General features: G+C 39.1%; 1 protein-coding gene across 1 annotated transcript; it reads left to right on the top strand.

The window, feature by feature from the left end:
- Positions 1–2,279: 2,279 nt before the first annotated feature.
- LOC132482327 (suppressor of cytokine signaling 4-like) lies at positions 2,280–3,602 on the top strand. The gene has a single exon (XM_060087573.1). The coding sequence runs from the start codon at positions 2,280–2,282 to the stop codon at positions 3,600–3,602; it is 1,323 nt and encodes a 440-aa protein (XP_059943556.1).
- The last annotated feature ends 22,256 nt before the right edge of the window (positions 3,603–25,858 follow it).

The following is a 25,858-nucleotide window of genomic DNA, read 5'->3' as shown; positions in this document are numbered from 1 at the left end:
ATATGACCTAAAACTGATCATTACAATAATATAATAAATATTTTCTTTCTTTTCATATTTACAAATCAATTCTACATTTCCTTAAACAATAAAGGTTCAGCATCAGCCTTGGCACTGACCTAACCATGAGGGGCCATAGATCAAGGAGCTTCAGGTGTCACAGGACAACTGCTGCAGGCCTTCTAGTGGGAGCTGGCTCTTCTAGGGAAGGGTGGACCTCAGTGGGCTGCTGGAGTTGGAGTTGAGTGTTTGTTGGAATATGAATGAAGCTCTTTGTCAAATTCCTGGTCAGGATTAGACAGGCTTCTCAGAGGTGTGGCCACTCCCATCTCTGATCCATTCAATGAGAACCTTGAAATGTACATCTTTTTTTTTCTGGACTGAGCCTACTGAGAAAGATTGGCTAGAGCAGGACCTAGCCTTTCCTCCAGTGAGGGAAGCAAAACATTCAGAATGAGAGCCATGAGGACTTGTATTCCATCTCCAGGCTGCGTGTGAGTCATATAATTGAAATTGGCTAAGTTGATATAGTTTTGGAGTTCATTCTGGGTTTCTAGGCATTGCTCACCCACGTTGTAATCTCTCTTGCTCTGGAACTTTTGCAAGTGTCTGACACCCTTAACATCTCCAGAGGACTTGTTGTTAAAGTAGATTAAGCATGGAAGCTCACAGTTGAGGAGGTTTGATGGTACATTAAGAGTTTAGTGGTCTTATCCTTCTCAGACCAGTTATTTGGACCCATTCCATAGTATTAACATCATCATTAAGGTGTATTGATATCACACTCACTGTATACTGTGACATGGGGAGAGCAGTAACTATAAGTAACTATAGTTTGAGGGCCATATTAGCTCCTGCATGCTTGACCTTTGATGTGAGTCTACGTGCAATCCCATATGGCTGAAGCAAAACAGGTATTCCTCATTATTGAGCTCCACAGAACAAATGTCATCAAAAGATTACAGTGAGAGGAACATAACTGAGGGGCTGCTGGAATTTACCAGGCTTAGACATTGCCCATCTTCATGGATACTCAACAGAGAGAACCCAGAAGAGTAGCCAACACAGAGCTTTTCCTTGAACATTGTCATGCACTGTACAGTTCCTGGAGCCACAGTTTCATTGAACTGTCTGTGAGAAGCTTTAGTTCTATGGATTTCATAGCAAAAGATCAGGCATTTCACTGCTACAAGCAGACAGGTTGAAGAACTCTTCCTACGTGTTGAACTTAGGATGACTAGGCAGCCCTTTATTTCTGGAAGCTTGATGTCAAAGCTCCCTTCCACTGCCTCAAAGGAAGAGTATGGATAAAATGGAGCATGGTCCTGATAAATGGAATATTTATAAATGGAATATTTCCTGTCATATCAATAAACAAAGGATGTCACAGTCACCAATGATTGCAGCCCTCCAGCGTGAGCTGGTGAGCCCTGAGGAAACTCAGGGTGTGAAAATACGGGCCCTAGATAGCTGAGGTGCATATCAGAGGAATGATTTCAGTGAGTCCAGGCTCTTGCATCTTCCCATACATAGAAAAGCGCTAAATTCCTTAACTTGAGATATCTGGTTTTCTTTATTTAACAATAATCGTTTGACCTTCCCAATTACATGCTTTTTATTGCAAAACTCCTATATATCCTGGCCCCTCCCCTTGCCTCCTGGGCTGCAGCCCTCATTTTGCCCCCAATAAAACTTAACTCACAGCTCTCACGTTGTGCATTTTTTTTAAGTCAACAGTCCTAGCAACAAAGCTATTCCAATAACAGAAAAGGGTTGTAGTTTTCTTTTTAGGGAGAGAAAGTTCAGTATGGTACACTTCCTTACAAACAGTAGCTTGAATGATCACATCACAGGTAATCTCTATTATGTACACACTTAGCTTTAAACTGACTGCAATCTTAGATGATTGTCCATAACAGGTGTCAGAATTGCTTTAATAAGAGATAGTATCCTGACAGAAGTGGTGGCAGCGCCGGCAAAGCAGGTGGAGGCGGTGACTGCGACGTCTGAGATGAGAACCTCGCACCGAAGGGTGGGGGCTTGCAGGCAGGCATCCATCTTAGAGGACCTACATGAGGTGCCGGAGTGGTTGGGTCTCCCTTCTCCAGCTTAGCGAGCACCCAGAGTGATGGCAGTGGTGATGGCGGCAGTTACTCGGACAGCCCCAGTTAAACTGTGCTCTGAGAGATATATCCAGAAAGTGTCCAGAAGAAACATTCTACCGGAAAAACTGAAAGAGCAGTATTTATAACACTGGAATTTGTGGACAGTTTGTTAAAATGGCAGAAAATAGTGAAAATAATAGTAAAAATGCAGATGTAAGGCCCAAAACTAGTCGGAGTCAAAGTGCTGACAGAAAGGATGGTTATGTATGGAGTGGAAAGAAGTTATCTTGGTCAAAAAAGAGTGAAAGTTGTTCAGATGCTGAAACAGTGAGTGCTATAGAGAAAACTGAAGTTCCTTTAAGGAGCCAAGAAAGGAAGCACAGCTGTTCATCTCTTGAGTTGGATTTAGATCATTCCTGTGGGCATAGATTTTTAGGCCGATCTCTTAAACAGAAACTGCAAGATGCTGTGGGGCAGTGTTTTCCAATAAAGAATTGTAGTAGTCGGCACTCTTCAGGGCTTCCGTCTAAAAGAAAAATTCATATCAGTGAACTCATGTTAGATAAGTGTCCTTTCCCACCTCGATCAGATTTAGCCTTTAGGTGGCATTTTATTAAACGACACACTGCTCCTATAAGTCCCAAATCAGATGAATGGGTAAGCACAGACTTGTCTCAGACTGAATTGAGGGATGGTCAACTAAAACAACAAAGATACATGGAAGAGGTCAACTGCTTCTCACATACCAGTGTTCAGCCCTGTGTCATAACCAATAACGATTCTTTGGGTAGAGGTGGTCCTGGGACTGGCTCTATAATGAACCTGGCTTCAAATAACAGTATAGAAGAGAGTGATATGGATTCAGATGATGAAATTATAACACTTTGCACAAGTTCCAGGAAAAGAAACAAACCCAAATGGGAAATTGATGAAGAAACCCTGCAACTGGAAACACCTCCTAAGTACCATACCCAGATTGATTATGTCCACTGTCTTGTACCAGACCTCCTTCAGATCAATAATAATCCATGTTACTGGGGCGTTATGGATAAATATGCAGCTGAAGCTCTACTAGAAGAAAAACCAGAGGGTACCTTTTTACTGCGAGATTCAGCACAGGAAGACTATTTATTCTCCGTTAGTTTTAGACGCTATAGTCATTCTCTTCATGCTAGAATTGAACAGTGGAATCACAACTTTAGCTTTGATGCACATGATCCTCGTGTCTTCCATTCTCCTGACATTACTGGGCTCCTAGAGCATTATAAGGACCCGAGTGCCTGTATGTTCTTTGAACCACTTTTATCCACTCCTTTAATTCGGACTTTTCCCTTTCCCCTGCAGCATATATGCAGAACAGTTATTTGTAACTGTACAACTTATGATGGCATTGATGCCCTTCCAATTCCTTCTTCCATGAAATTATATCTGAAAGAATATCACTATAAATCAAAAGTTAGAGTACTCAGGATTGATGCACCAGAACAACAATGCTAAGAAAAGGGTAGGAACACGGGAGTGATTATATACGTATTTTCATTTAATATTTTATTTTTCTGATTATGCCACTTAGAATTTTTCTACAGGAGCAGTTGAAGTCCAAAATAAACTTATGCCCTAAATTAAAAAAAAAAGAGAGACAGTATCCTGTCATAGGCTTCTAGTGGAATATGCACAACATGTTTTTTCAGCCTGTTTTTATGTAGGATAGACTGGAGCCCTTCTAGAAACCTAGCCAACTTCCTCTTTTCTTTCTCATTTTCTGTTAGAATTAGTAAAGAACTAGTCTTTAAGTTGTACTTAAGAGAGAAGCTGTCACCCTGAATATACAAGGAATATCAGCTCGGATCACGTATAACAGCTAAAGCGAGGATAAAGCTCATCAAAAAATCCTCACCCCTAAGATACAAGATTGGCTCACAATAACTCCAGGCTGGGTGGGTTTTCCTTCAGGCAAATCATACAAAAAGAGTAGACAGTTATATACCAATACATAAATCATTGTCATCCGTTCTCCACACTGGTATGTTTTGCACCTTAAGGTAAACTTTGTAGGGTGTTCCTAGGCCTTTCTGCACATCCACTTTAAGAGGCCTCTGGGACTGCCTAGAGGTTTTACAGACCGTGGGAGCACTGTCTTTGTGGGATACACACCTCCAAGCAATAGCCTTGTTAAATTAGTCCAACCATGAGTGAGGTGCAGTGGCTACAGCAAGTAGGACTGGAAAAAACTTGATGCTAAATCAATAACCTTTTGGCTTTGGTTCAACCAATAAAACGGCCTGTGTGGTGACAGTGGCACAGCAGCTGGCCTTTTCTGCAGCCAAGACATGTCTTCTTGCTGTTCTGGGCTTATGGGCATGAAAATTGATGGGGACACTTCCGGGTTTGGAGTTTGTGTTTCTTACTAGCTCAGCTAGTTCTAAGTTTCAAATCAGTGCAGGAGATGCAGTGTTGAAATAGTTAAAAATAGAAACACAAAAATCTAGAATTTTGAGCTTCTGTGTTTATTCTAAATTTATCTCTTGTTTTATTCAGAATTTCCATATCATCTAATAATTCTCTCCTTGTTGCTTCAAAATCCTTTAGTTTGCTTCCAGAAGAGAGGTTTGTATTTAAACGTTTCTCAGTTAATTTTGAACAAGTTCTTTGGCCTGGTTGCTTACCTCAAAAGCAGACTGAAAGCCCTGCAGACATGCTCAGCTTCTTACTATGATGGCCTTTCCAAAGTGGATCCAGCATTCATGATGCCAGACTAGACCTTTCTGGTTTCAAACTCTTTGGTCATTTTAGAAACAAGAGCTTCAAAATACTGCTGGACATCTTTCTCATTGCTGATCCAATTCATGATTTCTGCAATCTAAGCTTCCCAGCAGGCCGCCTACTCTTAGCTGCCAAATCCATAACCTCAACTTCATATTGTGTATTTTGAGCTCTTAGGTTATCCACAACAGGTCAAAGCCTTTCATTTTCACCAGTAATTTCTTGTTTTCTTCGCACCTCATTGCACTTTCTTTTTCAAAAATACATCCTTCACCGTGTCTTCTGCCTCCTCCATTTCATTATGGCATTCTTGTTTTTACTTTTGTTATTTCTCTTTTAATTTAATTTTATTTTTTTCTGCAGGATAAGCTGATGGCTCTCTGAATCACACACCTTGTTTTTTTGTGTTTTTTGCTTGTTTGCTTTTTGTGGGGTTTTTTTGGCTTCTAAGACATGGAACATTTCATGTCCAACACATTCCTTTATATAAAACAAGACTTTCTCCTCAAGTTCAGATTTTATTTCAGAAATCTCTTGCTGGTATTCTGAAGTGGAACCTGGAATTTAACCTCCTTGGCTCGTTATGGGGACCTCAAGCTCACTTTCTGTTTGTTTAGAGAGGTTCTCTCTGCTTTCATGAGGCTGTGTTCCTGTGAAGCCTCAGCAAAAGTATCCTCAAGCTGAGCTTCCAGGTCTTTCCTGAACATCTTGGATTCAGAGATTTCCTGTTCCATGGAGTTACTTTTCGACATGGCCACTTCCATCTCTTCCTCTTTGTCATTAAGCTTTCAGGAAATCTTCTGCTTCTGTAAGCCATGCATGCTTCTATCTCTGAGAATTCCTGCAGGGTCAGCTTTTATTGCTGATGGGTATCTTTGTGGTTTTTTGGCCTGGGATTTTGGACTGTCTGAAGGTTCAACCAATTGCTTCTGAAAAATCTTATTTTTCCTGCCTCATGATGTGGTACTGGTTTTCTAGGCCTTTCAGTCTAGGTGTGGATCTTCATGTTCTTGGCAAAGTGTTACTATATTCTCAAGTTGTTGCTTGAGCCTAGTTGAATCAGCTATTTATCCGTTAAATATATACTTTATTCATTTAATTTTTTAATTTCTTTTTTCTTGGTTTGAATTTCTATGGCATGAAGTGAACAATGTAGAGTCTGTGCATTCTTGTAACTTCCTATTCAGTTCCAGTTTCTCTTAGTCTAGTTTTCATACTCTTCTTTCATCCTTCTATCTTTAATTCTTGACTGCTATAGACCTGGCTGTTTTATTTGGTACTGAAGTCAGGGCAATAAACAAGAGAGAGGAGCCCCTGCCCTCATGAAGCTTCTGTTCCAGTGGCTATAACAGAGAAAACAACAACAAATAAATAGGTAAATAATATGATATCACAGTCTAAAAAGGAAAATAAATGAGTTCAAGGAGAAAGAGAGTAAGGGATAGCTCTGTGTGGCAGACAGATAAGGTGTCCTGAGGATATATTTGAGCAATTGGCTATTGTGAAATTTAATGAGAATTCCTTTCAAAGTGCTATTAACAGTCCCTGGCTAGTTGTAATAACTGAGTCAATGTTCTAATATTGTCATTAGTAATAGAATTAGTATTTCAGGGCCTCCCTGGTGGCGCAAGTGGTTGAGAGTCCGCCTGCCGATGCAGGGGATACGGGTTCGTGCCCCGGTCTGGGAGGATCCCATATGCCGCGGAGCGGCTGGGCCCGTGAGCCATGGCCGCTGAGCCTGCGCGTCCGGAGCCTGCGCGTCCGGAGCCTGCGCGTCCGGAGCCTGTGCTCCGCAACGGGGGAGGCCACAACAGTGAGAGGCCCGCATACCGCAAAAAAAAAAAAAAAAAAGAATTAGTATTTCAGCTTTCCAGAATGATCTCAATGGCTACTACAGAGATATGGGCTTTTTACTATTGAGAGTATTATTGGGTCCACCCTGGATTGTAAGAGACACTGTCATAGAGACAGAGAGTTTGGGCAGGAAGGGAAGAGGGGCAGAGGCAGGAATGCAATTCATGGGGAGTGAGGAGTGCTTTGGATAACCTCCAAATCATTTACATTGTGTTTCAGAATTTGTTTGTTTTTATGTTGGACAAATGTATCTGATTTGGGAATGCACCAAGATCACATGGTTTAACAGATGCCAGAGTGTTGAAATCCCCGATTTTGCACTGTGGTTTCCACTAAAGACAAGGGAAGGAAACATTATATCCTGAAGGAGCATGTACTAATCAGAATGAAGTCTTTCTGCCTCCTCCTATTTTATAATAAGTTCACTGCCTGACTGGTACTTTGGTTAGACCTTACAAAGGACTCAAGTAATATCTCTGGGTGATTATTTTTACCAGAATTCTAAAAATTCCAAAGAAAGCATAATATTCTCTGATAATTAACCCCAAACCTAGGGTGTTTTCAACATTTTGAAAAGTCAAGAGTTGATTTCAGCTGTGTGTTTCAGGTACCATGAGGGTAACCTGAATTAGGAGTGCCTCCATGTTAAAATGCAAACACAAATCAAGTGTTCATAATTAGCAGAGGGGAGGTAAGAACACGAAGGTTTACAACTCATTGTATTCTTCATCCCACAGATTTTTAAGATAATATTCATTATATTGAAAACAACTTATATAATCCCTACATTTTAGTACCCAGGTTTCGAGTGAGTAAACGTAGACCAAAAGAAAAATTTGAGGTGTTTTTTAAGAGAACTAAATAAGTTATTGGAAAATAAAATTTAAAGTAAATGATAGAATTCTAGATTATTTGACTAGCTAATATAAAACATATATATGGGATGGTTGTTCAGATAATAACTGTTTTCCGATTCTAGAGAAATGGTCTCAACTTTGGCTTGGCTGGGCATTGGAATCACCTGGGGAATTTTAAAACTACAAACGTCTTCTTGCTACCCCAAAATGCTGATATTAATGATCTGAAGGGTGACCGAGAGTGCGGAAAGTTTTAACTGCTTCCCAGATTTTTCTAATGGCAAGCCAAAGTTGAGAACCCTTGCTCTAGAACACTGATTCTCAAACTTTATCATGCATATGACTTACCTGGAGGGCTTGTTAAAACAGCTTCTGAGTCCCACCTCCTGAACTCCTGGTTTAGCAAGTCTTTGGTGGGACCTGTAAATTTGCCTGCTGAGGTCACTAGTTTGAGGACAGACTTTGAGCTTGTTTGAAAGAGAATTTCAGGTCCTACTCCAGATCTAAGGAATCAACAGCATCTGTATTTTAAAAATATCCCTGGGTGATTCAGGTTCTCAGTAAAGTTAGTGAAGCTTGGGGACCTAGAAAGACTGGATAAGGGAAAATGCCATCAGGAGGGATTAGATTAAACATTTTGGCAGAAAATGACATTAATACTAGAAATGATGTTGCTGTGGGACTCTTTAGGCTTGATACATATCTTTATAACATTAGAGTAGATTTTGTTTCTGCTACTCATAATTCTGCCTTTGTATATAAACTAATGAAATACAAAAGCAAGTATTACTTAACTTTACCCTTCAAATAACTCCATGTTGTACAACGTATAGTCCCCAAATTACAGAGAAAACAGAAACATTATTGGGCTATTTATCTTTTATACTTTCAACCAGCTCTTAGTGAGAGAAGCTAGATTTGAAATCACGTTATTATATCTAGTACAACATTTTGCCTCCTTCTAACTTTTTTATCTTAATAAAATTTTATAATAGCTTTAGATGTGCAGAAAAGTTTTAGAAATAGTACAGAGAGTTCCTATACCCCTCACACCTAGTTTCCTCTATTGTTAGCATATTACATTAGTATGGCACATTTGTCATGACTAATAAATGTATATGGATACATTATTGCTAACTAAAGTTTCTACTTTTTCCAGATTTCCTCAGATTTTTCCCTAATGTTATTTTACTCTTTGAGGATCCTCACTGGGATCCCACATTACATTTAGTTATCATGTCTCTTTAGACTCCACTTGGTTATGACAGTTTCTCAGATTTACCTTGTTTTAGATGAGATGACCTTGACAGTTTTGAGAAGTACTTGTCAGCTCTTTTGTATGGTATTCCTCAATTTGGTTTTGTCCAATGCGTTTCTCATGACTAAACTTGAGTTTTAGATTTTGGTGTAGAAGACCACTGAGGTAAAATACCATTATCATCCCATCATATCAAGGGAACGTGCTATCAGCAGGACTCAATGTTAACATTGATCACTTACCTGAGATATTGTTTATCAGGTTTCTCCACCAGAGTTACTTTTCCTCCCTTTCTATACTGTACTCTTTGGAATGAAGTCATTACACTCTGCCTCCAGTTAAGGAGTGGGATTTAAGTGCTACCTCTTTGAGAGCCCTGAGTATTCACATAAGTTATTTGAAATTGTTCTGCAAAGGAGATTTGTCTGTTTTCTTTAGTTTACCTATTTATTTGACCGTTGACTATGATCTTTTTTTATTTATTTGACCATAGTCCATTGACTATGGACTCTTGTATATTTATTTTATACATTGGATTATAATTTTATACTACTTTCTGTACTTTCTTGCTCAAATTGTTCCAGCTTTGTCTATTGAGAACTCTTTTTTTTTTATTCCTTTGTCCCTTTGACACATCCTTATCTTTGTGTTTGTTTCTGAGAATTTCTATAATTTCTATCACTGCATTATGGTCCACAGTCACTGTGTATATTTCTTGTCCCAAGCCTAGAGTTGGCCATTTCTCCAAAGAGTCCTGGTTCCTTTTGTTTGAGAATGTTTTTGTTTTTTGGAGAATGGGTGCCAGGTGTGCTTATTGCAACTGGTGTGTCAATGCTTCTAGGCCCACTCAGATGACAGAGCAAGGAAATATATGTGTGTATACAAACCCCTACACATATACATCTCTATAAATACTTGTGTATGTATCCATCCATATCTGTATTAAGCTAAAACATGAGTTCTTTCTGGTATCTTCAATTCTAATCCAATACCACAAGTCATTCTAACCTTTCCCCATTGCTTTTCTGTAACCTCCCAGTCCAACAATGAGAGACCTGTACCTATCATTTTCCATCTGTTTATTTAATTGTTAAATTTGGCTTACATGTATAGTACTTTCAGTGTTGGTAACCTGCACCACTATGAGAACCAACTTTATCAACCAGATTTTTTACTGCTTTTACATGACCAGTTTACTAAGAAACTTGTATAGAATTATTTTTGAGTTGTGAAAATCCATTACTTATATAGTAAGGCTTCAGTGTTTTAGTGGATTATGTTCTAAATGAGGGACCAATTAGAGATGCACAGTAAGCATCATATAGGCAATGTTTGGTAGATGACAGTGAACTAAACTCAGGGATGGTTTTCAACTGACACAGAATGGTATATATTTGCCAGTGGATAAAATCTTGACATACTTCTTTGTTAGTCGGTAACTAGCCTCTGTCCTTAGTGCCCACACCTTATGCCTGGACTGTCTACCCACTCCCTCTGGACTTCATACCTACTCAAGACCTAGTAACCAAAGGGTTAATACCTGGCATAGTCAGGATTCTTTGGGGTCCTATGCTGTTTATCTATTTTTCTATGGTTCCCTTTTACATTGGAGGATTTATTAGCATTAGAAGCTAACTATTCTGAATATCACCCTTTTCCATATGAAACATGATCGTGTTTCCAAAGACATAGTAGTTATATTTCTTTTTTTTTTTTTTTTCCTGCGGTACCCAGGCCTCTCACTGTTGTGGCGCCTCTCGTTGCGGAGCATAGGCTCCGGACGCGCAGGATCAGCAGCCATGGCTCACGGGCCCAGCCGCTCCACATGTGGAATCTTCCTGGACCGGGGCACGAACCCGTGTCCCCTGCATCAGCAGGCGGACTCTCAACCACTGCGCCACTAGGGAAGCTCTAGTAGTTATATTTCTAATGCCATCAGGAGCAGTGGCCCTGCACATTTGCAGTTGGCTGGTGTGCAGTAGCTTCAGTGTCATTAACAGCAAAGCTGTCACTGAAATGTCTCCTCTATGAATTTCTTGGTACACAACTCTTGGGTTGTTCCTAATTTAGTTACCCACTCTAAACTAATATCATAAGTGCTTTCCCTATTCATGGGTGAGATATATTTTAGCAGAATTCTTGGACTTTTTCTTAAAAAAAAATGACACAATCTTGTTCATTTTGGAGTTGCTGGTGTTAAGGTCCTGGATTATATAAATTTTTTCTGACTTTAAAACACATGTAAATGGAACTTTGCACATATATTTTAATATGTTAGTTAATAGGGAGTTTAAATGATAAATAATTAAATTATAATTTAGACTTCATTTGTTGATATGATAATTAAGTATTCTGTTCTGGTTTTAAAGTTAAAGCAGTGCTTAAAAGTCTATCGTAAAAGTGTAGAATATTATGTTGATGAGAAGTATATTTTAAAATATGTAAATCTGATGTTAAAACTGAGAATGTAAAGCTCTTAATTATATTTACTGCTTTCTTATATGGCAGACATTTTTTCAACCTTGTTATAGAATCATAAAACTTCTGGATGCATAATAAACCTTCTTATGCTTGTCTCATTAATATGATAAGGCATTGCCACTCAAATGGAAATTATGCTATTAAAAAAAAATGTCAGGGCTTCCCTGGTGGCGCAGTGGTTCAGAGTCTGCCTGCCGATGCAGGGGACACGGGTTCGTGCCCCGGTCCGGGAGGATTCCGCATGCCGCTGAGCGGCTGGGCCCGTGAGCCATGGCCGCTGAGCCTGCGCGTCCGGAGCCTGTGCTCTGCAGTGGGAGAGGCCACAGCAGTGAGAGGCCCGCGTACCGCAAAAAAAAACAAAAACAAAAAAAATGTCAGTGCATACCATGGTATTTGTGAAGGGTGCATATGGGTATATCGGGTTGGATTCTAGTATTTATTAAAGTATTTTAAGCATTCCTCTTCTAGATACTTAACTGTTTTTGAAAGAGGAGGAGCCTGCATCACATAGAGCAGACCAGCAGAAAATGAATCAGACTCAGATTTAAACCACTTGGAATGCACTCAGGTTGGCAACAGCATAGTAGCTGTAATGTAGGTAAAGTAATATCTAGTTCCTGGGGAGGAGGTCAAGATGGCAGAGTATAAGGAGGTGGAGCTCACCTCCCCCAACAAACACATCAAAAATACATCTACATGTGGAACAATTCTCACAGAATACCAACTGAAAGCTGGCAGAAGATCTCTTATACAACCAAAGCTACAAGAAAGATGCCCACATAACTGGGTAGGACAAAAGGAAGAAGAAAAAAAAAAGGTATCAGGATGGGACCTGTGCCCCTGGGAGGGAGCTCCAAAAGAGGAAAGGTTCCATTGCCCTGGGACCCCCTTTGCTGGCTAGGAGGTCTGCTGGAACAGATAGGGAAAAGGAGTGGCCTGGACTTTGCTTGAGAGGAATGTGTAGGTGCTAGCTTGCTGGCAGGTGGGATAGAGAGGGATCAGCACTGATGGCTGCCACATCGTTGTCACTCTTCCCAGGCCAAGACATGTGCCTGCTGGTGCACACAGCAGCTGGGTGCTGAACCTCAGGCTTCAGAGAACAGATCTGTGGAGAGGACTCGGTTTGGCTGCATGGAGACAACCTGAATGGCCTAGTGTGTGGTCTGGGCCACCATTGCTGGTGCACACCAGATAGAGTGCGGGTCTGCCACAGAAGTGCCATTCTCAGTATGCTCCCAATGAGGTGCAGCTCTGGCAGTGGTGGGCTTTGGGTGCCCATATACACTGGAAGTGGAACTGACAGCCAAGCCGATTATCAGGGCTCCCACAGTGTGGGCAGGTCCAGGGGTGGTGCCAGCAGCAGCAGACCTTGTGGACACACACACTGGATGGTGGATGGTATCACAGAATCACATGTCCCCAGTGGACAGCTCCTGGGAAGGAATACACAGTGGCTCCTTTCCCAACAGGAGCACTCTGGTCCTGCCTACCTCACACCACAGCTTAGAAATGGATCTGGGGGCTTCTACTTCAAAAACTGGGGAGCAGACTCTGCCTCCAATAAGGCTCTGACAGCCACAGACCAAAGAGGATGCCCTGCCCAACATCCAGTGCAGATACCACAAAAGCCAAACACACCCCCTATCAAGGGGACAATGGCCAGCACACCCTGAGGAAAGACATGGCAGGCATCCATACCAAAAACAGCCCTCTCACTACAAATATTGGACTCATACAGTCTACACAGGGATGCTCCCACATAAAAACAGCCCTTCAAGACCATAGTAGATAATTGTTTCTCCTCAATGCACAGAGTCAGAGAAAGTTCAATAAAATGAAAAAGCAGAGGAACTACTCCCAATTAAAAGAACAAGAGAAGTACCTTGAAAGAACAAACAATGAAACAGACCTCTCCAGTATACCATACCCTGAGTTCAAAAATAGGTAATAAAAATGCTAAAGGGATTAAGAAAAACTCTTGATAGCAATGCAGATCAAGGAATTCCCTGGCGGTCCAGTGGTTGGGACTTGTACTCGGTGCTCTCACTGCCGGGGCCCATGTTAAATCCCTGGTTGGGGAACTAAGATCCCACAAGCCATGCAGCATGGGAAAAAAAAAAAAAAGAAAGAAAGAAATGCAGATCACTGCAACAAGGAACTAGAAACTATAAAGAGGAACCAATCAAAATTAGTCAAGTCAATTGCAGAGATTAAAAACCAAGCTAAAGGCAATGAATAGGAAATTCAATAATGAAGAAGAATGAATAACTCATCTGGAACATAGAATAATGGAAATCACCCAATCAGAACAGACAGAAAGACAAATTTTTAAAAAATGAAAGCAACATATGAGATCTATGAGATAATATTAAGCGTGCCAACCTATGCATAATAGGGATCCCAGAAGAACAAGAAAGAGAAAGGGGAATTGAAAATGTACTTGAAGAAATTATGGCAGAAACCTTCCTAAACCTAAGGAAGGAAACAGATATCCAGGTACAGAAAGCACAGAGGGTCCCAAACAAAGTGAACTCAAACACACCCACACCAAGACATATCAAAATTAAAGAGGATTCTGAAGATGGCAAGAGAAGAGTCAGTTACAAGGGAACCCCCATAAGGCTATCAGCTGGTTTCTCTATGGAAACTCTGTAGGCCAGAAAGGAGTGGCATGATATATTCAAAGTCTTGAAAGAGAAGAAACTGCCACGTAGGATACTCTACCAAGAAATATGATCATTAAGAATAGTAAGAGAGAATACAAATTTCTCAGATAAGCAAAAACTAAAAGGATACAGCAATACTAAACCTATCCTAAAAGAAATATTGAAAGGTCTTCTCTAAATAGTAAGGAAGCAAAAATCTATAGGAAAGGGAAAGACACAATAGTAAAGGCAAATATATAAAAAATTGAAGATCACTTTAATAAGCCAGTGCGTGGATTAAAAAAAAAAATCAAAAAATTTTTGTAAAAGCAATTATAACTACAATGAACAGCAAAAGGATAAACATAACGATGTGAAATAGGACAGCAACATCACAAAATGTCGGGGGGAGTGTAAAAAATGTAGATGTTTTAGAATGTGTTGGAACTTATATGATTACCAGTTTAAAGCAAGTAGATATAGTTATGGGTTAACATACTTGAAAACCAGGGTAATCACAAATCAAAAACATAAAATAGGTTCACAAAAACCAAAAAGAGGAATACAAGCATAATATTGATACAAAAGAAAACCATCAAACCACAAAAGAAAAAACAAAAGAAGAAAGGAACAAACTCTTTGGGCATGAAGGCAGTACTATTTAGTACTGTCTTAAAGTATTCTATATAGCTTTCCAAATACTTAAAGTTTAGATTTTGCCTGTGTATCTCTTTGTAATGATAGTTATTTACAGACAAAGAAAAAATTTGTAAATTTAGAGTGTACACATACACCTACATAAAATACATACACATACATGTGGGGTTTCGCCCAAACATAAATATGTTTAGGGATTGGCAATTTCTCCTTTTTGTCACATTTCATTCCTAGAAACTACATTTTGAACTTTGTTAACGATAGGTTATAGTATTTTTCTCCAGGAACACTTCCTTGAAAAGAAAATATATATTGGTAGGTATTAATCAAAGGTAATGTTTTAAAATACTAAAAATAGCCTCTAAGATATCCAGGTTTCTCAAATGTTTTATAGAAATTGCAGTTTATGCTTATTTTACCAGATTATTGGGTATCCAGCAACTGAGATGATTCATGTGAAAATAACATATAAATTTAAGTTATTGCTAAATGGATATATATTTCTATACTTGATGAATATCTACAGATCTCTTATGTGATCTAAAAAAATAATTCTCTGCTGTTATTCTGCTGTGATACAAATCAACAGAAGACTTTCACATATGCAACATACTTCAGTGGATTTAGGAAGTTTTAGATTAAACCAAAAATCTATATTGAGGCACTAAATTAGTTAATGTATATTAGCTAGAATTAGTAATTTTCATAAATAACAGTGACTTCATGGCCTGAAGATAACATATATTGAGTTATTGCAGTACCTAAAAGAGTAGCTTTTTGTTTTGTTTTGTTTTGTTTGTTTGCTTTCCCCTCATAGGAAAGATAGTGACTTCTTTCCTACAATCTGGCAATGAGGAGAAATGGAAAATAGAATTAAGACAGTATTGTGTGCCTGGGCCTGGGGAGAGGGATTTGATATTTATGTGTGCATCAAGTCTGTGTGTGTGTGCATTATATTGGGGAGACAAATGTATTAAATGAATCAAATTAAATTACCATTTACATAGTTGGCAATTTCATATGGTTCAACCCAATATTTAAACATTCATTTGATGCAAACAGCCTTAGCACTGATGTAATAAGTACCACTGCAGCTTCAGGGATATTTCATAATTGTAGTATCCAGAAGTATCATTTTTTAATAAGAGGAAATAGAAGCCAAAAATAATATCATGAGGGTATTAAAATACAAGCGAATGAGAGTTGCAGTATTATCAGGAAACTTTTGAGTCTGCTTCAATTCAATAAAAATAAATAAATACTTGAAAAACTCTGATACTTTATTACTGACTAAAAAAATGAATTGTGGTACCATCAAGATTTTGAGATGTGTTTGAGTATTGCAACAATCAAAAACTATTAATACTTACCTAGGATTAAACTGATAAACTGATTGAAAGAAAATATTAGTATCTCTGTATATTAGTTTTGGTTAAAAATTACACAGACATTAGAACAATATATTAAATAACTGAAATCTTTACAAATAAAATGGAAGTAAATACATTTTCACTTTCATAGTAGTATTTTTAAATGATTTACTAATTTATATAGCTCTTAAATTTCATTCAGAAACTGTGCTAATAAAGTGTTCTAATCTGAAACAGATCTGAATTATCATTCTTTAATTACCTCCTTTATTTATATAAAAGAAACAACAAAACACCCTCAGGCATGGGAATTATAAAGGCAGTGTCTCATAATCCTAATTTTCTGTGTTTAATAGGAGATTGAAAGCATCCATGCTATGAAAATGTAGTCATTAGAAGTGTATATTTTTAGAATCATGATATTGGAACTATCATCCCAACTGTAAATCAGTGACATCTATTGAGTACTGATTTATACCGTGATTTTTGTCATAGAATCTTTAGCAGAAGTAGCCACATGATTTTGTTGGATAACTAACTTAAATCCTATAAAATGGGAACCGACAAAAGATTAATACAACGTTTTTAGAAATGAAGTTATATAAAAAGGATGCATATTAAAAATATTAACATAAGAATAATTGATTTGTAGTGAATAAGATGAGTTATCTTCATAATTCTTAGTTTCATGTGGTTCTGAAAGACTGCTATTCTTAATCCCTTGGAGGAGTGTAAAGGAGGTGATTTCCTATAGTTCTCCACCAGAGGACTATGTGCATGGCCTGAAGTATGTAGAAAAAGGCAATAATTTCTGACTGTGTTACTTGAAAGCAGATATACTGGTTCTGTAAATTTGTATTTATAGGACATAGAGCCAATGTACACACTCACTTCCTCATACTGCTATAAAAAGCACCTGTTTTCTTTTCCGTCTTCTGATGCTGTTGTCCTGCGCTGCACTTTTCAGTTTGGGGATCTGACTCAGTAGTTTTTAGCCCTGAGAACCACTGACCTAGCTGCTTGGAGGAGCCCTTCCAAAGGGTTTTATACAACCCAAACACAGAGTGTATACTTTATATGCAGACTATTAAGGAAAAGGCTGATAAGGAAATGAATGTTCACACAGTCTCAAAGTTTCATGTAGAGGTTAGTTATTAACTACTGAGGGAGAAAGCTAGCTTTAACATGAAGACATCTGGTGGACACCACCATAACCAGATGACCAAACTTAGCATCCCAAATAACTTGGTACTCTGACCTGCTGTGCTTCTGGGACACACTGAGAACTATACCACAGTACATATACAGTTTTCTTGCAGAAAAGTTTAAACTCCTCTAGTTATGAAGGGACAACCAGAGATTTCAGATAACTGACCTCAAGTCTTAAAAAATGTCAGTGCCATGAAGGACCCAAACAAGGTTGGGGGACTGTCCTGGATTAAAGGAGCGTAAATTCAGTGGGTAATCCTGACATTACTGGGACTCTTGAACATGGACTGTAATTTAGATAATGTTGTTATGTAATTGTTAAATGTGTTGGTTGTAATGATGGAATTGCTGTTATCTAGGAGACTTTTTTTTCTTAGAAGATGCATGATGAATATTTAAGGGTGTGTGTGCCTGTGTGTGTGTGCACGTGTGCACATGCACACATGAAAATGCCTTAAGAAAATAAATCACAAATGAAAGAAGACAAGAGAGAGGAAGGGAGAAAGTAGATATGGCAAAATGTCAACTGGTGAACTACTGGAGGATTATATGTGTTTCCTGTTCTAGTCTTCAACTCTTACATAAATTTGGAATATTTTAAAGTACAGAGTTGGGGTGGGAAGAAGAAATCATTAATAAGTATTGGATGGGTCTGAACATGAAAAGGATAAAAACTAAATAGTGCATTCTGGATATGTCTTCCTATGTATTATGGTATTTATCATTTGATTTATTACACTGAACTGTCAAGAGTTTGTACGTGAGAATCATGTGAATCAGCATTAGACAGAAATTGGCCAGAATATCTTCTCATGGTCACATTTTTTTTTTAATTTTTATTTTTGGCTGCATTAGGTCTTTGTTGATGCACGCTGGCTTTCTCTAGTTGTGGCGAGCGGGGGCTACTCTGTCGTGGTGTGTGGGCTTCTCATTGCGGTGGCTTCTCGTTGCAGAGCATGGGCTCTAGGCACGTGGGCTTCAGTAGTTGTGGCACATGGGCTCAGTAATTGTATCTCGTGGGCTCAGTAGTTGTGGCTTGTGGGCTCTAGAGCACAGGCTCAGTAGTTGTGGCCCATGAGCTTAGTTGCTCCATGGCATGTGGGATCTTCCCAGACCAAGGCTCGAACCCGTGTCCCCTTCATTGGCAGGTGGATTCTTAACCACTGTGCCACCAGGGAAGTCCCTCATAGTCACATTTTATAGCATTTCTTAGTACCTCGAGAACTAGAGTACCTTTTTTTCTTCGAACTTTCTATCTTTGTAAGAATTTATCATGTGCTCCATAGAAGTATTTGGTCAAGTCAATTTTGTAAGTATTGGTTATTCTTTGTTCTGGGGAGCATTTAAATCAAATGTGTTTCCTTCCTGGGAAACGGGAATATTTATAGCTTCCAAAAAATGCTACTGTTTAAACTACTTTTTACTATGAACATATACAGTTGCATATTTTTAGAACAGCTAGAAATTATTAAAATGCATGTTAGTTAATGATAAAGTTGAGAAAATAAGTTAGTGCAAAAAGGTTTTAAGTGTTGACATTCATCATTGTCTATATGGTTTTATTCAGACCTCCTAAATTTGAGCATCTGTGCAGCCACAGGTCTGGAAACTAACCATTTTCATGCAGTGACTAAGAACATAGCTTTGTTTCAGGCAGGTTGAACTTGAACCTAGCCCCACAATTTTCTGCTTGTGGGACTTTAAACAATTATTGACTTTTCAGGGCCTTGTTATCATAAAAAAAAGTCCGAGGAAGATATTACCATCTGCTCTCTGAGACTGTTAAGAGGATTTATAGAAATGAGATAGTGCACGTTATGTATTCAAAACAGTAGCTGACACAAATAGTACAAACCCATTACCACCACTTTTATCTACATCCACACCAGATCATCCTCCTTGTTGTCATCAGGAATGTCCATCCTGATTTATGCCGAGTAGAAACACTAAATCATTTATGCCAGAAGTGTGTTATTTAAATCCCAGAATGGAGTTGAAAACCATGGTGTCATGTGCCTTTTCATTTTACTGGCACTCTAATATTGAGTATTTTTAGAATAAATTCCTTACCACTAATTGTTCCTTTCTGTACAGATTGGCATAGGAAATCCATAAATGTTACCATTGTTTCCTGATGAGGTACCATAAATTATCCTATATTCCAGGAAATATTTTTATTAAAATAAAATATTTTACTTAACTTTAAGTTTTTTTAATTTAACAATATTTATTATAATTTATAATGATATACTATTATGGCATAATATGTAAAATAAATATAAATTTATTTGTATTTAATATAAATTAAATTATAATTCATTTTAAATTAAAATATAATATTAAAACATAGAGTATTAGTATTACCATCTGCGTGTCCCTTTTCTTTCTTAACATATTTTTAATAATGATACCAATGTATAGAGTGCCCATGTAGCCATGCAGTATAACTTGTTAAATTTCTGTATCACGTGCTTCATGGAAGAATGTGGTCAAGTCAATTATGTATGTGTTGGTTATGAAACTGAGCAGGACCCTGTGGAGCTCCTGGACATGGAAGCCTCTCCATGTCTCCCATTTCCAGCCAGCCTCCATGACCTTCCCTGAATTCCAAAAGGCAGATTCGAACAATTGCTAATCAGGGAAGGGAGGGATGCAGAGACGGGGAGGAGACCCCTGAGGCCAGATTAAAGGCGTGCAGGTTCTGCACACACCCTGATCCTTACCAGCAGCCCCGCCCTTGAACCATTACTATTAAACTCCTCACCAAATCCCTCCAGGTTGGGACACACAGTTTTTCAGGGCACAAGCCCTCTGTGTCACCCTTTGCCTGGCAAAGCAATAAAACTATTGTTTTTTACTTCACCCAAAACTCTGTCTCCAAGATTCAGTTTGGCACCAGTGTACAGAGGCTGAGTTTTTGGCATCAGTTATTCTTACTCTGAGGAGCATCTGGAATCAAATGCTATCTTAATAAACTGATTTTGTGAAATTTTATTCTCACAATAAAATTTTCAACTTTTTCCTTAGTCCTTTACCATTTTACATCCATTCAATAGTGCTTCGTCCATTCATTCATTTGATAATTGTCATGGGTAGCTGCTTGTGAATTGTTCCTAAGTGTTGGAGGATTCATGGGTATGTGGTTTGTTAAGGAAATGATCCCGGGGAAAAAAGAAGTAATGGAGTAGGGGAAACAGGACAGAGAATCAGTCACCCTAAATAAAAGTGACATTTCAGTCAAAGCTCAAGCCTCACCCTCATACTTGGGGTTCTCAAGAACTGAAATTGCACCACTGAGTTTTTGGACTATTTGAGGCAATGGAGCTGGACTTTTAAACTCCCATACTACATGGGCATTGGCTTGGACTTGCTACAGGGCACATAAACGCTCAGGCACTTCAGGCTTTGAACAGCTACAGTAGCCCAAGGGAAGTTCTCTGAAGAAGGTTAGAGGTACCCACTTAGGACTGTCGGCAAAAAATTAATCAGTCAATCTAAGAAAGAAATGAAAATTTTATTCAAGCCATATTAAGGATTATAACCCAAGAACAGCCTCTCAGAAAGCTCCGAGAACTGTTCCACCATTTAAAAGTCAAAGCACATTTATATAAGTTTTTGAGACAGAGGGCTGTACATTAAATGACTTACTATTGACAGTTTACACAATCTAGGGAGTAGTGGGTCATGGATCATCATGGCCCCTTTCAAGATTCAGAAGGAATGTTGTTTTTTTATGGTTGAGCAGGTATTCCTGCCGATTGGGGAGGTTTGGTCGATGCATAATGCAGATACACAGTGTACAGTAGAGGGGAAAGAGGAGGCCAAAGGGCAGAGAAAATTTTTTATGTTTAAATTTTATTTCTTCTTCTGCCATAAAATATTAATTTTATTTCATAGGGCTAAGCTTGTGGAAGCTGGAGGATAGGAGCATATCACAGGTGATCTGGGCTGAATATTGATAGCATTTGCTAGAGTGCTCTTTTTTTTCCTGAAATTGGTAAAACAAAATTTTTTGATTCTATGATAGCAATGATGATGATGCCATGAATAAAATATTTTATTTGATCTAGATAGTTATGGTTAAAAACAGATGCTCAGGTAGTAGAATGTTTAATCATTAGGTTTAGCATAAATATACAGTAAGCAAAAGTAGTAATTCCTGATGTCAAGGAATTTTAAGCTTCATTTGTAAAGAGAAGAGCACATGAAATAATTACACATATTTGTTAGTTTCCTATTGCTGCCATACCAAATAAGCATAAACTCAATGGCTTAAAACAATGCCCACTTACTATCTCACAGTTCTATATGTCAAAAGTCCAATAGAGCATGGCTGGGTTCTCTGCTCAGGTCCCACAAACTGAAATCAAGGAATTAGCTAAAACTACAATGTTTATCTGAGGCTTGGGTAGGTCCTTTACTAAACACAATGGCTGTTGCTAGAATTTGTTTTCTTGTGTTTGTAGGACTGAGGCCCCATTTTCTTGCTGGCTCTCAGGTAGAGGTGGCTTTCATCTCTTAAAGGTCTCATACTCACAAGTCATCCCACAACATGGTACTTTATTCTTCCTTTAAGCCAGCAGGAGCACATCTCTCTCTGACTTCTGCACATCCAGAGAAAGTCTCCTGTTTAGCTTCTCACCTGATTGAGTTGGGCCCACCCAGATAATCTCCATAACTTAAGATAAACTGACTTGAAACTTTAATTACTTCTGTAAAATCTTCACCAGGAGGACATAAATTAGTGTTTGACTGAACAACCAGTGGACTGGAATCTTGGGAGACCATCTTTAGAATTCTCCCTGTCACAGTATACAAATGCAAATTAACACAACAAGGAAGTTTGATGTGTGTGCTTAGGATGCAGAGAATAGAATGAATGGTTTTGCTAAAGGGTTTTTAAAAAAAATTGAGTGTTGTGGATTTTGCACAAAATTTTGAAGAATTTTAAATATTAAAGATAAATGGATAGGGACTTCCCTGGTGGCGCAGTGGATAAGAATCCGCCTGCCAATGCAGGGGACACAGGTTCGATCCCTGTTCTGGGAAGATCCCACATGCCGCGGGGGAAACTAAGACCGTGCGCCACAACTACCGAGCCTGCGCTCTAGAGCCTGCATTGCCACAACTACTGAGCGCACACACCTAGAGCCCGTGCTCTGCAACAAGAGAAGCCCCCGCTTGACTAGAGAAAGCCCGTGCACAGCAACGAAGGCCCAACGCAGCCAAAAATAAATAAAATTAAATCTTTAAAAAAATAAAAATAAAAAAGAGTACATCCTTTAAAAAAAAAAGATAAATGGATAATGCACTTTGTAAGGAAGAAATAGCATATGTAGGACCATGAGAGAAATAGCAATTTAGTTATATGAAGCAGATGTATAGGTTGAATATCCCTGAGAACTCCTTATATTTTAGCTAAGATTTTTTTTTTTTTGGTTCTGTGATGGGTGACTTTACGTAGTGGTAGGAAGTTGGTGAGATTAGTTTTTAAATTAATTGATAAAATAAGTTTACATCACTTTCCTTCTGCAGTATGTGTACTGACTTCCTCTTTTCTTTCCCATACATACCAATCATATGTGCATGTGCACACAAATGTGGACACTTGCATACATCTGTACACACATACACATTCACTAACTGTAACACAAAAGAAGTTTCTTAGTCCATTGATTACACATCTATCACAAGGCATCCAGTTGGAAAGTCATTCAGTGAACTATTTCAATAAATAGATTGTTTCTCTGCTCAGTTACAAAATTTGTCAACCAGTGGATGGCATAATCCAGAACTGAAAAAATAGGTTGTTCTCATGTAAGGAAAAAGAGGAATGATAGGAATCAAAGGAAAGTTCTAGAGGAGCAACGTAAACAATTTGAAATTTTTCATCATGGCAGCAACAACATTGTAAATATTTGAAAGTTGAATGATGTTTCTGAAGGGTATCAGAATATGCCACCACAAAATATGCCTCTTTGGCATAAGGATTATTTTGAGCTGATTGCTTTGAGAAATTGCAGACACAGGAGAAGCTCTGAAAACAGAGTAGAATTTACCCTTTTGTAAGGGGAATCTACATTATAAAGGAAATTTGCATTAAAAGAGGGGAATGACTGGAAAGAGTTATTATCAGAGATAAGTTTTTCACCTGAGAGACTTAGCTGCAGGGCAGGGCAACCTTTGTTTACCACACATTTTCTCCTTTCACCTTTCCATGAATTGCCTATCCCCAACCCCCAACAACATATTTCTTGTCTTTAGCTGAAGATGGAATTTAAGGTGGTGACTTGGGCAATTTGAGGTAGTTACTCTGTTTTCCTGGATATCTCCTATGTATGCAGGAGGTATACATGTTAATAAACTTTGTTTTTCTCTTGTTAATCCATCTTTATTACAGGGAATCTTAGCCAAGAATTCAGAAGGGTAGGGGGAAAATTATTCAGCAAATACTTCATTCAGCAAAGAATTTTTTATCATCCAGTGAGTATGAGGACTGGAATAAAATCTGGCTCAAAATTAAGGACAAGATAATGGCAGGGGAAGCAACCATCAGTTAACTGGAGCAGGGCAATGAAATTACTAAAATGTCAGTGAATTGTTTCAATCTGGCTAATGTATCTTATGTCTTAATGTAAATTAGTTTATAGACCAATTACTGTAAAATTCAGTGGACTGATTGGAAGATATTGGAAGACAATGGTGAATCAATAATTGTTTTCGAGTCCAAGTCCCTGTGCCAGACACACAGTGAGGTCAAATAGACCTAAATGTTGATGCCAAAAGCTCAGCTTCTCTGTACACTAGTGCCAAATCAAATCTCAGAGACAGAGTTCTGGGTGAAGTAAAAAGGATAGCTTTATTACTTTGCCAAGCAAAGGGGGACACAGTGGGCTCCTGCCTCGAAAAACTGTGTCCCAACTTGGAGAGGATCGTCAGAAGTTTTATAGTAATGGTTCAAAGAGGGGCGTAATCAGTTCATGGACATTCTTCTGATGGGTTGGTGGTGAGGTAAGTAGGAGTCAGCATCATCAACCTTCTGGTTCCAACTGGTCTGGCATCTATGTGCTTCTGGGCAGCACATTAACTTCCCCCACCTGGAGGGGGTTTCATTATCTGCAAAACAGCTCAAAGATATTGTTGTGTGTATTCTTTGATCGGGAACCAGAATCTTGCCCCAAGGCTGCACTATTGTTTCTCTTGACTGTTTCTCCCTTGTCTTGCATCCCCTCCCTTCCCTAATTAACATCTGCTTGAACCTGCCCATTGGAACTCAGGGATGGTGATGAACGCTGAATGAAGCCTATTTCCTGCAAAGGAATGGGGAATACAGAAAGGCTTTTTGCCCAGGAGCCCCACAGGGCCCTGCTCAGTATCAGTGTCTGAGTTTGGAGCAGAAAAGGTTTATTGCATGGGCCAAGTAAGGAGAATGGGCAGCTTGTTCTCAAAAGACCCAAATTCCCTGATGGTTTTCAGGGAAGAGTTTTTAAAGTCAACATTTAGAGTTGTTACCAAATGCAAGTTTGTGTGCCCGATGCACAGTGAAGCCAAACAAACCAAAACCTCAGAGTCTGGAGCAGAGAAAGGTTCATTGCAGGGCCATGCAAGGAGAACGGGTGGCTCATGCCCCCACCCAAGCCCCAAACACCCCCAAGGGTTTCAGCAAAGCATTTTTTTTTTTTTTTTTTTTTTTTTGCAGTACGCGGGCCTCTCACTGTTGTGGCCTCTCCCGTTGCGGAGCACAGGCTCCAGGTGCGCAGGCTCAGTGGCCATGGCTCACGGGCCTAGCCGTTCCGCGGCATGAGGGATCATCCCGGACCGGGGCATGAACCCGTGTCCCCTGCGTTGGCAGGCGGACTCTCAACCACTGTGCCACCAGGGAAGCCCTCAGCAAAGCATTTTTAAAGGCAAGATGAGAGATGAGAGCAGCATTTTTAAAGGCAAGATGAGAGATGAGAGAGCGGCATCCCAGGGTATGTGATCAATTCATGCACAATTCTCTGATTGGTTGATGGTGAGGTAACAGGGCTGTGTCACAAGGGTTAACATTATCAATCCTTAGGCTGATATCAGAAGGTCTGGGGGCTATGTGCTCATGATCATCAAGTAGTTAATTTCTTCCATTTGATGGTGATTTTTAGCATCTGAAAAACTCAGGAAATATGCAGAAGATACTATCATCTGGGTACTTCAGAGAGGAGCTTACAGCAGAAGATATGGGGAGAGGTCTGTCCAGGGAAGGCCTTATAGGGACTGCTGCAGGGTGCTATGACTTTCTTCTGATTGGTTGATGGTGAGGTAACAGGGTGGCGTTCCAGGAATCTCAGTCTTCTGGTTCTGGGGTCTCAGCATGTAGTTAACATTCTCCACCTGGGTGGTGGCCTTAGTTCCTGCAGAACTCAAAGATATACATCAGATTGTTATGTATATCCTTTGAGAAGGAACTAAGACTGTTTTTATCACTGAACTATTGTTTCTCGATTGCTTTTCCTTTGTTTGTGCATTTCCTCACTTCCCTAATTAGTAACTGCTTGAATCTGCTCTTTGGAGCTCAGGGAAAATCTAGGAGACTAAAGCCTTTTTCTACAAACAACAAATGGGGGACACAGAAAGGCTTTTGTACCCAGAAGAGCCTCACAAGGTCCTACTGTTAGAAGTC

Source organism: Mesoplodon densirostris, chromosome X (assembly GCF_025265405.1).
Source record: "Mesoplodon densirostris isolate mMesDen1 chromosome X, mMesDen1 primary haplotype, whole genome shotgun sequence".
Classification (NCBI taxonomy): Eukaryota; Metazoa; Chordata; class Mammalia; order Artiodactyla; family Ziphiidae; genus Mesoplodon; species Mesoplodon densirostris.
The sequence above is the reverse complement of the archived record's forward strand: the minus strand, read 5'-3'. Positions and strand labels throughout refer to the sequence as shown.

What these genes read in the sequence shown, in the direction of transcription:
- LOC132482327 (XM_060087573.1), top strand. Translation starts at nt 2,280, where the DNA reads ATGGCAGAAAATAGTGAAAATAATAGTAAAAATGCAGATGTAAGGCCC.